Source organism: Vicia villosa, unplaced genomic scaffold (genome assembly GCF_029867415.1).
Source record: "Vicia villosa cultivar HV-30 ecotype Madison, WI unplaced genomic scaffold, Vvil1.0 ctg.001398F_1_1, whole genome shotgun sequence".
Taxonomy (NCBI): Eukaryota; Viridiplantae; Streptophyta; class Magnoliopsida; order Fabales; family Fabaceae; genus Vicia; species Vicia villosa.
Window position 1 is genome coordinate 27,248 of NW_026705604.1, and position 17,487 is coordinate 44,734.

Here is a 17,487-nt window from a genome sequence, read left to right on the forward strand (position 1 = left end):
TATGTATTCAAGAAAAGTTCAGAGGGGTACTTTAAGCCCAAATACAAGAAAAGATATAGACAAACCACCCAAACTAGCATATTAACCTACAAAAATATTAGAGGATCTCCATTCATAAAAATTACAATGTAACTTCTTTCTATCCGCTATCGCTAACCACCACCAAGAATACATCATTTTATTGTGAACGATCTCATCTGGATCAGTCACCCCGTTATTGAATATGATTTCATTATGGTGTCGCCACAAAACCAACAAACAGCCAGTCAGATTTCCCCGATTCGATTGTTGGTGCAAAACGATTTCAAAACATTCACCATTTGAATAAAGTGATCACAGTAAGTGTCCTCTTCCATATAGTCTAACCCCAGCCAACTGAATATTTTCCTCTAAACCAGCCTTGCCTAGTAGCACGAAATAAAGAAGTGATTAACCTCCTCCACTTGATTACAGCCAAACACACATAAAGAATCTGCATATTCCTGAATAATTCCCCTTTTATTCAATTGAAATTTCGTAGGCAGCCTATCCTGCAACAATCGCCATCCAAAGATTTGCACTATTGATGGGACCTTCGCTTTCCATATCATAGACAGTGCAGCCCTCACCCTATTACCACCCACCCCCGACACATAATCTTGCAAGAGTTTTGCATAATTAGATTGAACCGAATAGCAATGCGAATCTTAAAACGGCCAAATCACCAAATTCCCATTTTGACCAGATGGAGAAACTCGATCCAACACTGCCTTTACGTCAGATAATTCAGTATCAGCCTCTTCGTTAAAAACCGGGAAGCAATTATCAAATTTCCATTCCCACTCATTTCCCACCCAACAACCCATATTACGAATGCTACTGTTAGGATCGACAACAAAGTCATATAAATTTGGAAATGTGTATCTAAATGCTCTATGCCCCAAGCATTGAATGTTCCAAAACGGAGTTGAAACACCGTGACCAATCCTGCTAGATATGACCATAGTAAAATTGGGGTTATCAACCGAATCCCTTAACCCCATCAATTCTCTCCACCATTGCGACTCAAAGCATTTCCTTCCCACCTTTTTCTTGAAAAGAATTCGATTAATTAGATTTCCATATCTCGCCTCCAAAATTCCTCTCCAAATTGCATCTTCTTCTTTAAGAAATCTCCATAGCCATTTAGAAATAAGCGCCTTATTAAATAAACTCACATCTTTTATCCCTAACCCTCTGTCAGCCTTCCTTTTACAAATCGACTTCCAGCTAATCCAATCAATTCCTTTCCTTTCTTCCGAATTGTGCCAAGTACCCACAATAATGGTATCATCAGAAAGTTGTAGAAGATCGTACGACTGTTGACCATTAGACGCAAAACCTGAAAAAATTCTTAGAGTAGCCTTACAAATCATTCCCGCCAATCCTTCAGCAACTATAATGAAAAGGTAAGGAGACAATGGGTCTCCCTGCCCTAGACCTTTGTGTACAGTAAGCTCTTCTAGGCTTCCATCAATTAAGACAGACATATTACTTTTGAACACTCCACCTTCCATCCACCTCAACCTTCTCTCTTCAAATCCCAAATTGATCATCATTTCTTTTAAAAAAATGCCAATCTACACAATCATAGGCTTGGGCAAAATCAACCTTCAACAGAATACACTCCTGTTTCCTCTTTTGAGCATAGTTCACAATCTCATTAGCAACAACCACCCCATCTAAGATTTGTCTTCCTGGAATAAAAGTCATTTGGGACTTAGATATCAGTTTCCCAATAACATTACTTAATCTAGCAGCTAAGAGCTTTGATATGATTTTATACACGCACCCAATCAGACTCACAGGCCTAAACTCCTCCAATTTTTGTGGACTGTCCACCTTAGGAATTAGGGCAAGAAAGGCTGCAGTTATAGCTCCAGGAAGTTTTGCATTAAAATAAAATTCCTGCACAACAAATACAATCTCCTCTCCAATGAATTCCCAACAATGCTTCAGAAATGCCAAATTAAAGTCGTTAAGCCCTGGGCTCCTATTCCTGCACATCATTGTTGATTTTTTATTTTTTTTAAAAGCAAGAAACCAATTCATTAACTCAAAGCACAAAATACAAACTACAATCAAAACCAAAGGCCCCTATCAAAGAAAATTACCCTCCTATTGAAATCTAGCTTAGATAAAACAATGGGTTATTGCTAAACTCAAAGAAATTACAATTGGCACGCATAATTTTTCCGATAAAAGACCATCTCCAAACAAGAGCTTTGCAGCTCCACACTACATTCTCTTTCAAATAGTTCCCTCCTTCCCTTTTTTTACCTTCTTAAACCTACAAAAGTTACTCCAATACCAAAAGCTCTCCTTCATATCCTCAAAACAAATATGGCTCAACCCTATCCAATCGGCCATCTCCTTCCACACAATATTGACGTTCCGACAACACAAAAAAGAATGCTTCATGGTTTCATTAACTTCCTCACAAAGAACACAATCAATACCCGAAGAATCAACAAGAATACCTCTCTTCAAAAGAAGATCTTTGGTTGGAATTTTGTTGAGAAAACTACGCCATCCGAAAGCTTTTACCTTAAGCGGAACCTCCACCTTCCACATTGTCTCTTGTACAAATTTAGGAAGTGCTGAAAAATGTGTTAAAGTGAGTAAATTAATCCTGGATTCAATAATTTCTTTTATAATATATTTTCAAAATTGAAAACAGCATAAATAAACATACGTCAAATAAGTTTTACATTTTTTAATAATTATATTAGATATGTTTAGAAAAATATAAAATTTCTAGTATAAAAATAATTTCATCATAATTTTTAGAACTAAAAAATACTGTTTTTAATGAAACTAAAAAAAGAAATTCCGAAGAAAAACCCTGATTTATAAAAATTGAATAAAGAATAACCCATATTTATAAATTACGTGGTTTTACGTGTGATTAGGGTTTAACATTTCAAATGAGTATCGTCACTCCATCTCCTTCGCGGCGTAAACACAAGGCGTCACCGCCACCGGTATTCATCCCCGATGAACTCATCGCAGAGGTGTTATCATGGATGACAGTAAAGTCACTGATGCGTCTCAGATGTGTGTGTAAGTCATGGAATTCACTCATCTCCGATCCAACATTCGTCAAGTTGCACCTTAACAGATCTTCACAAAACACTTATATCACGCTTGTAGATGACGATAATTTCCTAGTCGCAAGAATCGCATATTTTCCTTTGTTCAATAAATCTCTGAACTCTTTCCCTCCTCCGAAGGATGCTTACTTTCAATTGAAAGAGAATGAATACTTTTTTCAAAACAATAAAAAAGACAATGAATTCTATTTTGTAGTTGGTTCCTGTAATGGATTGCTATGCTTGTTAGGCCACTCTACTGACCATGAGTATGACCATGAGTATGAGTATGTTGAGAAATTATGGTTTCAAATTTGGAACCCGGCCACCAAGACAGTATCACCAAGATTATGTTTTTGTTCTTCCTGGGACGATGAGGATAGTATAATTCAACCTTTTAGTTTCACATTTGGTTGTGATGAATCAACTAACACATATAAGGTGGTGGAGATGATGAAAACAAAGGTAAGAGTTTTCAACTTGCGTAGTAATACTTGGAGATATATTCAATATTATCCTATGTATCTCAACCAAGATTCGGCTGTGTATCTTAGGGGAAGTATTAATTGGTTGGCAACTCAGAATCGTTCTGGTCCTTATTACGTTAGAAATGATATTACTATCAACCAATTTGTGATTATTTCACTTGATTTGAGGACAGAGACACATACTCAGTTGCTACCTCCTCAGGGTTTTGATAAAGATTTTGATGAAATGCCATATATCGAACCAAAACTAACTGTGTTAAAAGATTGTCTTTCTTTTTGTTATGATTTCAAACAAATTCATTATGTTATATGGCAAATGAAGGAATTTGAAGTGGAAGACTCTTGGATTCAATTCCTTAAAATTAGTTACCGTAATCTTCGAATTCCACCTAATGGCTTATACCATTTGTTACCAGTTTGTGTTGCGGAGAAGAATGGTACTTTATTATTGACAAGCAGAACTAATGGAAAAGCAATTCTGTATAACTTGAGAGATGATAGAGTAGAGAAACTCATTAGCCTTTGGTGGTGGAGGAGCGCGACTTATGTTGAAAGTTTGGTGTCCTATTTTTGAAAGTAAGTTTGTCTTGGAGAATTTATTTGACAAAAGTTGATTTACTTTGATGATTATTTTCTCACTGATACATGGATAACAGACAACTTTAACATGTTCCAAATGCACATAATACTTCTTTGCTTTACTCAACAATACTTGCAAGTGTTTGTTTCGTCATGACCGGAATGAAAAGGTGATTTACAGTTCATATAGAAATCATGTATTTGGTTCCTAAATGGATGTTCTCAATTTAATGCTTTTAGAGTAGATTTGGATTTTATATAGATGCAATACTTTTCTAAATTAAGTTCTCTTTGCATTTATCTAAGAGTATATGTTTGTTTGTGTTTGGTCTTTCCCCTTGGTTTGTTACATTTAAGTGTTTGTTTCATCTAGAAAACTTATAGCATACATATGATCAACAATAAAATAAAGCAGTGCTACATTAACACATAAAAAGCAGTACAACTATGTTAAGAGTGATTCAAGGAATTAATGCTTAATTAACTTGCATACACATATGACCAACAAAGAATTGTCTACAGACTACATCACATTCAATATCTAAGTGTGGTTTGTTTACAACTGAGGTGCTAATTTTTTTTTTTAAATAAGCAATGATATTATAACAACGGAGTATAATGGATACTCCACCCAAACAAAACAAACGGAAAGCCCTCACTACTCGAAACAAAACACTGATTGGGTTGCTCACAAAACACTGATTGTGGCATTCTGTTTCTGAGAAGCAAAACTCATGTTGATTTTCTTCTTGAAATTTCTAACATGACCCTAAGTACAATAATGGTTTCCATCTCCCTATCAGTAGCACCCGTGGGAATATCCATGACAACCATGGGCATACTTGTCCCTAGGCCTTAGCAATCCCATATAGCTTACTCCATCGGCTCCCATCCTTCAACAAGAACCGCAATACTATGCTCCGAAGGACAGCCATGCTGCCATGAATCTCTCCTCCTGGTGATCAATGGTAAATGATAACGGAGCCACTTCTCATATGACGAGCAATGAAGTTAACCCCACATCTTAGTTTAATATATGAGTAATAATATTTTTGTTGGAAATGGTCATCATGTTCTTATTATAGGTTGTGGACATGTATCTTTACTCAATTTGCTAACCTTATACAATGTTTTGCATGCACCAAAATCATAAAAAATATTGTTTATGTTAAAAAATTTACAACTGATAATGATGTCTCCATTGAATTTGACCCTTTCGGTTTATGTGTAAATGATTTTCGACATAAACACTTTTAATGAGATATGATAGTTCCAGTAATCTTTACCACATGAGCTCTTATTTTAAATTCTCGTCATCGAAATAAACGTTCGCTATGTAATAAGTTTCGAAATGATTTCTTTTGTCACTCTTGTCCACCTGAAAAACAAGTAAAACTACCTTTTTCTAATTCTTAGTCATTTACTAGTATGTCTTTTGACATCGTTCATAGTAATTTTTGGACTTCTCCAGTATTAAGCTCTGGAGGGCATCGTTATTATGTGTTATTCTTTGAAGATTTTACAAAAATTTTATGGACTTTTCCAATCTCAAAGAAATCACAAGTACATTCCTTTTTTTTACAATTTTGTCTTCACATTAAAATACAATTTGAATGTGATATAAAATGTTTTCAAAGTGACAATGGAAAAGAATACGATAATGCTCTCTTTCAAAAGTTTTGTAAACTAAATGGAATGTCGTTAAGATTCCCATGTCCTCATACCTCTCCTCAAAATGGAAAAGCCAAAAGAAAAAATCGTACAACCAATAAAATCAACTGAACCCTCCTTGCTTATGCTTCTATTCCACCAATTTTTTTTGCACTATGATCTTCAAATGGCCACTTACCAACACAACATAATTCCTAATAAGAAATTTACTCTCCAATAACCCATAAAACTTCTCTACCAAAAAGACCCGACTTATTCACACCTCCGAGTATTTAGATGTTTTTGTTATCCCCTTATTCAATTCACTACGAGGAATAAACTCCAGCCTCCACTACTCAAAATAAGACATTTGGTTAAAGGATTTTACATTAGGTTTCAAAATATATGATGTGAAAAATATTAGTTAAAAGATTTTACATCAGCCAATTATTTCCAATGATGAGAAAAAAATTTGATTTAGAGAAAAATATAACACGGTGGCGGTTTAGTAAATTAAATTAAAATTTGTTATAAAGGATTTCACATCGGGCATAGATTTTCACCGGTGTAAAAAGTAATTGATTGAAAAATAAAATACGGTGGCAGTTTGTTAAATAAAAAGACGTTTTGTTATATTGGGCCTTTACATCGGGCCAGCTACCAACCGATGTGATAGATGGGCCTTTACATCGAACATTTCTTCAACTGATGTGAAATCCTGAAGCGCATTTCACAAAAACCCTAATGTGCCTTACAAACCCATTTCATTTTGTATCACTTCGTTCCTCATTCTTTCCTTGTTCTCTTTGATTCCATTGTTTCTCTTCGAGTCCGCAGCTTCTCCGAGCGTCACTTCTACGCGTTATCCGACCATCCCTTCGATTCTCAAACCGGCACGTCCTCAAACTGATTCTCCACCGTCATCTGCCTTTGTCGTCTTCCTTCTATACCCATTTTTCAAATCATTACAACAAAATCTATTTTATTCAACACCAAACCACATCGACTCCAAACTCAAACCTTGAGCAACAACTTGCCTCAAACTTCCTCATAAAACCACCATGTAGAACATCATCTTCAAGATTTCGATCTGCAACTGTTACAACTATTTCTGAGCTAACCCTCAACCTCTGCTGCAATCGGAGCTTCACCATAATACGCCACCTACTTTTGCCTTGTTTCTCAATTTCCACAGATCTGCCACCATCGTGAACTTCACACTATAACCGGAGCTTATTCCTCCATCATCAAAATCACCACAGCAACCGCATTCAGTCGGCACCGAATCTTTTCCAATGTAATCATTTGGTTCATGTTAGTAGTTGATTAGTTGATAGTTGATAAAAGATAGTTTTAGAGAGTTGTTTAGAAAGAAGGTTATGTCATTGATTTCTTGGATGATGAATTACAAGATAGCAATTGCCTATTTATAGACTCAAGTCACCAACCTCTCAATGGTGGTGAATATTTCTACACCTCTTTAGTTCTTTCTAGAATTCTCATGATAGATTAGTATCATGATGATTCTAGGTTATTCTATATTTTACATACATTTATAATTCTAGATTGATCTACCATATCCATTCACACTAGAGTTCTAGATTATTCTACCATATTCTTATACACTATAATTCTAGGATATTCTACCATTTTCATACATATTATATTTAGAATATTCTAGAAATTTGTAGCAATTTCAACACTCCTCCTTGATGCAAATTTTCGTGACTCCAAGCATAGCTCGTAGTTCTTCAAATCTTGGTCTCGCCAACGCTTTCGTGAATATATCTGCAATTTGATCTTCTGTCCTGCAGTAGTCGAGTTTGATCTCTTTAGTTGCTTCAGCTTCTCTGATAAAGTGATACTTGATTGCTATGTGTTTTGTTCTACTGTGATGCACTGGATTTTTCGCCATTGCAATTGCTGATTTGTTGTCACAATTGATCTTAGTAGACTCATCTTGTTTTTCTCCCATGTCTTCGAGTATCCTGCGAAGCCATATAGCCTGACTCGTTGCTTCAGCAGCTGCCACGTACTCTGCTTCTGCTGTTGATTGTGCAACTGTAGCTTGCTTCTTTGACGCCCAAGAAAAAATTCCTGATCCTAGAAAGAAAGCATAGCCAGAGGTGCTCTTCATGTCATCTAGCGAACCTGCCCAATCACTGCCGGTGTAGCCAAGTAATCCTGAGTTGGTTTCGGTAGTGTACCATATACCGAACTCTTTTGTTCCTTGAAGATACCTCAAAATTCTTTTTCCTGCTCCAAAGTGTATTTGACTTGGGCTTTGCATGAATCTTGATAGAAGACTTGTAGCATATATTATATCTGGTCGTGTAGCTGTTAAATATAGAAGACTTCCAATTAGACTTCTGTATTTGGATGCATCAGCTTCTGGTGCTCCATTATTCTTCTGTAGTTTCTCATTTGTTATGAGTGGAGTAGCGACAGGTTTGCAACCGTACATCTTGAATTTCTTAAGTAAGCCTTCTGTGTATTTCTTTTGCGAGATGAATATCCCTTCATTTCTCTGACTTACCTCTATACAGAGGAAGTAACTCATCAAACCAAGGTCGGTCATCTCAAAGGTCTTCATCATGTCTTCTTTGAACTCCATCATCATCTTAGTATTGTTTCCCGTGTAGATAAGGTCATCTACATATAGAGAGAGTAAGAGAGTGTACTGACCTTGGGACTTGATGTAAAGTGTAGGCTCACTCTTGCTCCTCCTGAATCCTCGATCCATGAAATATTGATCAATTTTGCTATACCATGCTCGAGGTGCTTGCTTCAAACCGTAGAATGCTTTTCTTAGTCTTAACACTTTGCTTTCTTCACCTTCAGATATGAATCCTCGTGGCTGCTCCACATAGATCTCTTCTTCAAGTACGCCATTAAGGAAGGCAGATTTGACATCTAGTTGATGGATACGCCATCCTTTTTGTGCCGCAAGAGCTATTAGAGCTCTTATGGTATCAAGACGAGCTACTGGCGCAAATGTCTCATTGTAGTCAATCCCAGGTTGTTGTGAGTAACCATTGTAGTCATTGTAGTCAGCCCAGAATGTGTTAGGCAGTCCCTTCTCCTTAAGCATCGATCTAGCCATCTCCATAACTGTGCGATTCTTTCTCTCGGACACACAATTTTGTTGAGGTGAATATGCGACTGTAAGTTGTCGCTCTATGCCTTCATCCTCGCAAAATCTGTCAAACTCGCGAAAGGTGTACTCTTTGCCGCGATCACTTCTTAGTACTTTTATCTGTTTTCCGCTTTGATTTTCCGCAAGGGCCTTGAACTTTTTGAATACTCCAAAGACTTCTGATTTTTCTTTTAGGAAATAGACCCATGTCATTCTAGAGAAGTCATCAATGAAGAGTATAAAGTACCTGTTGTTCTCATGTGATGGCGTCCTCATTGGTCCACATACGTCGGTATGTATCAGCTCCAACAGGTTTTTTGCTCTCCATGCTCCGCTTGTTGAAAATGGAAATCGGTGTTGCTTACTGTTGCACCCCAAAATTTGCCCATCCAGTTTTACTTTTAACTAGCTTATTGATTCATAATCATTCGCATATTAGGTCATCTAACAGCATGCATCATTAATTAACAACATGGTTTAAATTTGAGCTTATTGAGTTTAATCAATTATAAATGAGATTAAGGTCTCATGTCCAAATTTCACTACCAAGAGAATTTTCTTAAGGGGAATTATTTTTGTTATCAAATCAAGATATTGGCTAAGGTATAATTCATGGATCCTTTGTGATTAAGGTATTGCTTTAGATTTAAGACCATCTTTGAATCATGGCACAAAAGAAGAACTTGAAGATTTATTTTATTGAAGGCATCATTCTTTCGTTAATTAACATACAAGTTTGGGCAGATCAGTGAATTGAGTTGATTCAGGGGTTTCATTGAAGATATCATTTGATTGGAATCTGTTTGTTGAAACTAGAAGTGGATTCGAATTCAAGGACAATTAAGGTGAATTAGAGTTCTCAAGCATTTGTGTTGGATTTCCATATGAAGAAAAAAGAAAAAAGAACTCTACAATTCATCAAAAATACAATTCCATTACAAGATATAAATCCAATTACACCATTACAATTTCATTACAAGACCAAATTCAATCCGTTACAAGATTCGGTTAAATCTACATCACATTGCAAGCTATCGTGTTCTTAATCCTAAACTTCATCATGAGTATCTTTCTCCAAGCTTTAATCCATCATCTCTTGTCCAGGAGAATGAAGCAGACCTGCAAAAAATATCATCTTAAGTTATTGTTCAACATATCAAGTCCACCAGCCATTCAAAATCCAGAAATTTACAAGAATTCCACACACATTTCACTGAAGTTACACTTAAGTCCCTGCAGACATCAACCATTAAAATCATCTTCAACTAACAGCCACATAACATATAACAAACCCCCCACAAATCAGTCCCTAACACTCATAACTGTCCTAACTGATCATAACTTCACTAACCCAATAACAAACCTTAACCTTCTAACCATTACCCTACTAATAATAACAGTTCTCATCCCTAACTGTCAGCATCCTAACTGTCAAAGCGACAAACCTATAGCCTTTCACTAACTGTCAAACTGGCTTCTAACTGAACTTGTAACCAACCTACAAACATATAACAGAATTCCAACCACCTGCAACTAACTTTTTCTCACCATAACTAACAGTGGCATAACCAATTGGTAACTAACTATAACAGAATAAGTTACAAACCACCAGCAAATCTAACAGTCTCTAACTATCTTATAACAGAAAGTAACAGAAAAATCAGGAAGAAAACTCACCTCTATATATCACCAGCATCATTCACATTTTAAAGGCCGACCATTTCTTCATCTTCACTTTTCTCACCTTGAATCATCCATTCTTCTTCACCTTCTCAACCATTTTTCTCGACTCATTCTCCATTTTTTCTCCTCCATTTTTCCCATCATCTAAACCACTCTCCTTCAACTTCTTCACATTCAATCTTCATCATTCTTCAACCTCTCCACCATTTCATCCCTTTCATTCAACTTCACCATTTCATCATTGATCTTACTCTCTTCAAACCTGAACCAATCTTCAACTTCTCTCACGATTCTTCTTCACCTCCCTCATATGCTTCATCATCTTCATAGACCAATCCTCAGTTTCATCTTCATTGGCATAACCAGAAAAAGAAGACATAGAGACAAAATTAATATCTGGTAGAAGTTCAGAGAGAGAAAAGACAAAAAAAAAAGAGATGGAACTCACTACAATCTGAAACTTGAATCCTCTCCTTGGCGCCTCAATCTTCAACTCTCAACTCATCTTTCTTCATCAAGATAGCAGCAGCAATCTTCAATTTCCCCTTTTGACAACCGATTTCAGAAATTTCAAGTCCTCTTCCGTCTCATTCATCATCTTCTTCGTACAATTCCATCAAACATTGATCGAATCTTCAATCTTCAAGAACATATATCATCTTCATCTGCAGTACATCTTCCCCTTCATTGCTCTCAGCAATCGATCGACAATGCCATCAGTTCAATGCAATCCAAAACAGAAAAGAAACTATGAAATCGAAAGAGATGAGATACGAGCGATAAAGAGTTTCAGTGACCGGACTTTGAATCGAAGAGGGAGGTTGTTCCGACCGCCGCGCCGTTCATCGTGAAGAAGAAGAAGAAGAGAGAACAAGTCGAATAGTCACACACAGAGTAACCCTATTCCCCTTTCAATTATCTCCTTTTTATTTTTTAATTAATCATTTTTTTATTTTAATTCTTATTCTGAAAGAACACTTGAAAATGGATCAAAACGCAATGCATCTAGACCAAACAATTCATATCTCCTCTAGGCCCGTCACCATTTTTGCATACAAAAAAAATATATGAACAAAAATCTGTAAAAAGCAGTGTTGGGCCATTTCCTGTGGGCCTGTACGTTTTACTCTTCACACCACTAATTCAATTTACACCCCCTGTTTCCATTCATTTCTAATTTAGGTTTAATTAGATTTTTTACCATTTCTTTGAGTAAATAAAATGCTAATTTTTTCCTATTAATTTTGAGACTTTAGTACATTTTTGTCATATAAAAATAATCACTAAAAAAATATTAGTTTAGGCTTTTATTTTAATTCTTTTGCTTGATTAGAATTCTTGTTTTGTCATATAAAAATCAATAATAAATAGTCCTTTTAATCAATGTTGTACTATATTTTGACTTGTTACTTTATGCTTTTGTGCAATTTTTGTATCATTGTATTACTTGAATTTTTGCTTCTAATATGACTTTATTTTCATGTCTCTTTAATTCCTAACTTTAGGTAGAAACCATGACAACATTAGGACTTAGAAGTTCCCTTCATAACATTAAGCTAGTTATTCATTTTAGGCTAGTTTTCTTCTTCTTTTTCTCTTTTAACACTAAAACATTAACAAATAGAGATGCGAATCACATTAAGAAAGTGATAGAGAAATGAGTGGGATTCATTTCCTAATCTGTTTCTCAATCAATTAGTGGCACAGAAATGAGTGGGATTCATTCCCTAATCTGTTTCTCGGTCACTACTTAATGGGAGAGAAATGAGTGGGATTCATTCCCTAATCTGTTTCTCGAACATTAACTAATGGGATAGAAATGAGTGTGATTCATTCCCTAATCTGTTTCTCGAACATTACATAATGGGATAGAAGTTAGTGGGATTCATTCCCTACTCTGCTTCTCGATCATTATACATTTTTATGTGATTCGAATCGCAAAGTAAATTCCCTTAAAAAACACTCAACCAAAAACACTTAAAACACTTAATAAAGGCTCAGACCTAAAACAAAGTAAGGAAGTGATGCGAAGCCTTGTATTGGGTTTTGTTCATCATGGGATTACATCTAAAAGACACAAACCAATTTTCTCTCTTCTCTCTCTTGCCTCCGAGGCATTCTTTCTCTTTCCTTCAGGGCATTCTCTCTCCTAATCGGACATGTTATTTCCGCTCCATTCCCAGCTTAAGACTCCAGAGGTCGAGCAGCGGAGTGCGAATGTAACTGTTCAACTAAAAAAACACAAAAATAAACAAAAACTAAAGAGCCGAACTACGGCGCTCTGATTCCTGAAAAGGATACGTAGGCATTGGGTCGCGGGGCCTAAGCGAGCACAACTATTTAAAAACCTTATTTTCCCCGTGTCTCTTTTCTTTCATTTACATACATTCCCTTAGTAATTAAGCTTTAAATTTATACACCCTTTAGATAGCAACAAACATAGGTGGATACCATCGAGTACGATGGGCGTGAGGGGTGCTAGTACCTTCCCCTCGCGTAACCGACTCCCGTACCCTATCTCTGGTCGAAAGACCTTTTCTTATCCTTTCTTTATTCCAGGTTTTCTGATATTCCTTTCTCTCGATGGGATAAATATATTGGTGGCGACTCTGTTCATTTTCACGAGCGTGCGACACTTACCAAGGAGACACCCTTCGCACACTTCATTGTTGTACTTTATGCTTGGAAGATCTCTCATCATGTTCTTCTCATGTAACAGCTTCAAGGCATGTGTGTTGAAGTGGCCAAATCTTCGATGCCAGAGCCATGAATCATCAACTTGTACTTTCATGGCAATATTAGTTGCATATTTTAAATTTAGCGGGAAGCTTCTATTTCTCTTATTCATCTTCACTTGGGCAATCTCAGCCCTTTTATTTTTGTTGTCTAATATTTTGCATACACCTCCTTCAAAGTGAAGCGCATAGCCTCTCTGCATCATTTGACCAATGCTTAAAAGATTTTCTTTTAGGCTGGGAACTAGTAAGACATCATGGATGAGTCGCGTACATTTATCTGTCTCCACCATGACAGTGCATTTGCCGTTTGATTCAACCACACTACCATTTCCCAGTCGGACTTTCACTTTGACAGACTCGTCAATGCTTTTGAAAATAGTTATCCTTGGCCATGTGATTGCTACATCCACTATCCAAGTACCAACTTCCTCCTTTTTCTTTCATTGAGTCTTGAGTGGCATAGAACATACATTGTTCTTGATCATGCTCCTCTGCGATATTAGCTTGATGCCTATCTTTGTTGCGACAATTTTTCTCTATGTGCCCGAACCTCTTGCAATGGTTGCATTGTGGCATATTACGGTACCAATAATTTTTCTCTGCGTGGCCTAGTCTTTTGCATATATTGCATGGAGTATTTTTATCTGGCTTGTTCTTAAAGAAATTTCTAGAAGCTTCTCTTCTTCTAGAAGTTTCTCCATAACTCTTCTTTCCTTCATCTTCTTTACTTTGGGGCCGAAATTTGAGCTTTGATTGGAAGGCATTTTCAAGCGTATCTTCTTTATGCCTATTCAGTCTTTGCTCATATGCTTCAAGAGAGCCGACCAGTTCTGTCACTGACAGAGTGGACAAATCTTTGGTTTCCTCAATCGTTGTCACGATTGGGTCAAACTTTGGGGGCATAGTAATTAGAATTTTCTCAAAAATTTTCTTGTCAAGAATATCATCCCCAAAAGTTCTCATTTGATTAACTATTTCTTTGACTTTAGAATAGTAATCTTTAACTGACTCATAATCCTTCATCATCAATAGTTCAAAATCTCTTCTTATAACTCTAGTGTGAATGGATATGGTAGATCAATCTAGAATTATAAATATATGTAAAATATAGAATAACCTAGAATCATCATGATACTAATCTATCATGAGAATTCTAGAAAAAACTAAAGAGATGTAGAAATATTCACCACCATTGAGAGGTTGGTGACTTGAGCCTATAAATAGGCAATTGCTATCTTGTAATTCATCATCCAAGAAATCAATGACATAGCCTTCTTTCTAAACAACTCTCTAAAACTATCTTTTATCAACTATCAACTAATCAACTACTAACAGTGGTATCAAAGCTACGTTCGATCATTCATAGGGCGTAGCAAACTATTTGTACTTGTCACCAACAGTTCTATTAAAACTGGAAAATGAGATCTTTGACTCAAACACAAAGGAGTACAGGTAGCTACACGGCCCGACTCTGTTTGAGTTAAAACCCAAAACTAAAAATGAAAGAGAGAGGAGTTCAGGTAACCTAACATTCCGACCCTCTTAATTTCAAGTTCAACTAATATAGTAAACCAATGGCAAATAAGGCTCGAGTTCAGATAGAGCACAAGTCCAGGCGATAAAAAAATTGAGACCTGTGGCCTCTGAGGCTCAACTTGAGTACAAGCCTAAGAAGACAAATGCAACTACTGGAGCAAGAATGAGTCTCTGTCAAAATTCTTCTACAAGAACGACAAGGAGACTCATAGTAACTAAGAAGCAAGAGTGATGACAAGGAGATTCACACGCAACTAGACAACAAAGTGGTCCTTGTTAAAAGTCTTTAACAAGACAAACAAGGAATATCACAAACGCAACTAAGGAGTGAAAATGATGAGATATAGTTTAATAACAATCATTGTGACAAGTAGTGTGACAAAATTGAATCACGGTGAAGATAATGCTTTTCAAAATAGAATATATTACATAAGAGTATCAATGGAGGAGGAGATAGTTTTACAAATTCACATTTGGACAACTATGGACTACACTTGAAGTTACCGAAATATGCATCAAGGAGGAGTGTTGAAATTGATGCACATTTCTAGAACATTCTAGCAAAAATATATGACAATGTTTAGAGAAAACTAGAATAGTCTAAAGTTGCTACATGTTTCTAGATTGTGTCAATAATTCTTAGATTTACTTATAGTCTAGAAAGTTCTATGTCAATGTAATGTAGAAAAGACCACAAAAGCCTAGATAGTTCTATTCTAGAATCTTCCTCAAGCACCTATAAATAGACAAGCATATGTGTAATTGTATTCAAGCCTTTAAGCCTTTAAGGTTCAATATCAATATAATTGGAGGCTTCATTCTACTATTACTCTCCTCCTACAACAAATTGATTACTTATGTGTTACCATGTCCAATACTAGCTCACACACTACTTGCTACTATCTTTCAACTATCAACCCAAGCTCTTCACACTATCCAACTACATTGTAAACTATCCCCCTCAAATACCAACAGTTCTTAAATATTGATCACACTATGTGGGTAATTTTTTTTTATCCTCATATGTTTAATTCATATGTTTAATGAAGAATCATAGCTTGTAGATCCATGCGTGTGTTTATGAATGATTACTTTCTACATGAGTTCTTGAGATTTCATGAAATGCTACATTGGTTTTTATCAAACACATAATCCATTTCTTGATATAAGTTTGTTTAGTCTGTATTATATGATTTATGTGTATTATATGATTTGTGTGTGTATCATTTGACAGCATAAATATTTTCAATAAGGATTCACAATGACATTTGTAATTTGTTAATAATCTACACATGGTTCTCAACTGTGATGGCGTTTACGATTGCTTGTTGTAGTGTGTTTAACTAAGTTTTTTTCTTGACCAACTTAAAATATATAGGCTACTGTAAAGAGAATTCCATATAGGAAAATGATTTCAGTCGATAATTTCGATTCAGAAAGGGGCTGAAACGAGTCAATGACTAACAAATGCATGTTCTTTCCTGCCTAGGTTGCCTCTTCTGTTAAAGTAAGAAGGTTTAATATCCATCAATGTAAGATTTATGTTTCTACTATGACATTGTGACTTCCAAGTCTGAAAAATCACCACTTATAGGCAATGTATTTGTATTATATTTTTGAAAACATGTTTATTATGACCCCGGTTTAAATTTTATATGCTAACACATATTCAAGTCTTTTTATCTTACATAATAGGTTTGGGAGTTATCGAGCTAACTAAGACTTTTGGACTGGGAGACACTCTTTATTAGCGAGACACTACCCTAGATGGATGCCTTAATTATGGCAGAAACAAAGGTGAGTCTATAACCGCCTATACTATAAGGGGAGTAGGATTTGGGTTAAGAGTAATATAGATCGAAGAATATGAGTTGGAAAAAACACAAATTAATTCAAGGTACCTTATGTGTTAATTATGTTTACTATGGATAATAGTTTGCAGTACACAGCAGAATCTACAAGAACGACATGCAGTCTGTTCTGCGGTTTTATGATCTAATGCATAATGTTAATCGAACACTCTTGATGTGTTTTGGGACCTTCGTATGCCTTTCGGAAAGGTGAAGCATAGAACTTATTTTTTGGTTTTAGTAATAATATTTACCTATATGTGTGTGCAGTACGTTCATTCCTTCAAAATTCTGAAGTATGTATTCGTAACATTGTTTTTGGGGCTACTCATTATTTATCATATGCCTTACCACATGTTGTTTCTTTAATTAAAGAATAGGAAGAGCAAGTGTCACGTGAACGACATACATATAGCATAATATGCTGCATGATGGATGTAAAACTTACTTTGTTAGTTTGCTATTACATTCATCTATATTTTATATCTCTTGATTAAAAAAAAAAATCTATATTTTGAATGTTTTCACTGATTTTGTTGTTGTAGTCCACTGTGTAAACATACTTATAATTTTTTTAAACTTTTGTGTATCGTAAATTAGTGCTTTATAAATCAATTATTCATTTTGAAGAATATGTGCATTATAGCTATTTAGTGCAATGAAATTAACAGGTTGGTTGGAAAAATATGAAAAATTAGATATCAAATAGCTATTTAA

At 35.6% G+C, this 17,487-nt stretch overlaps 1 protein-coding gene and 1 long non-coding RNA gene across 2 annotated transcripts; one reads left to right on the top strand and one right to left on the bottom strand.

Annotated features, from left to right (window-relative positions):
- Positions 1-2,945: 2,945 nt before the first annotated feature.
- On the top strand, positions 2,946-4,172 carry LOC131634949 (F-box/kelch-repeat protein At3g23880-like). Its single transcript, XM_058905576.1, has one exon. The coding sequence runs from the start codon at positions 2,946-2,948 to the stop codon at positions 4,170-4,172; it is 1,227 nt and encodes a 408-aa protein (XP_058761559.1).
- Positions 4,173-9,877: 5,705 nt separating this feature from the next.
- On the bottom strand, positions 9,878-11,545 carry LOC131634948 (uncharacterized). Its single transcript, XR_009293696.1, has 3 exons — positions 11,095-11,545; positions 10,641-10,994; positions 9,878-10,082 (listed from the first exon to the last, which is right to left on the bottom strand). It is a non-coding gene; the product is annotated as an uncharacterized LOC131634948 (long non-coding RNA).
- Positions 11,546-17,487: the final 5,942 nt, after the last annotated feature.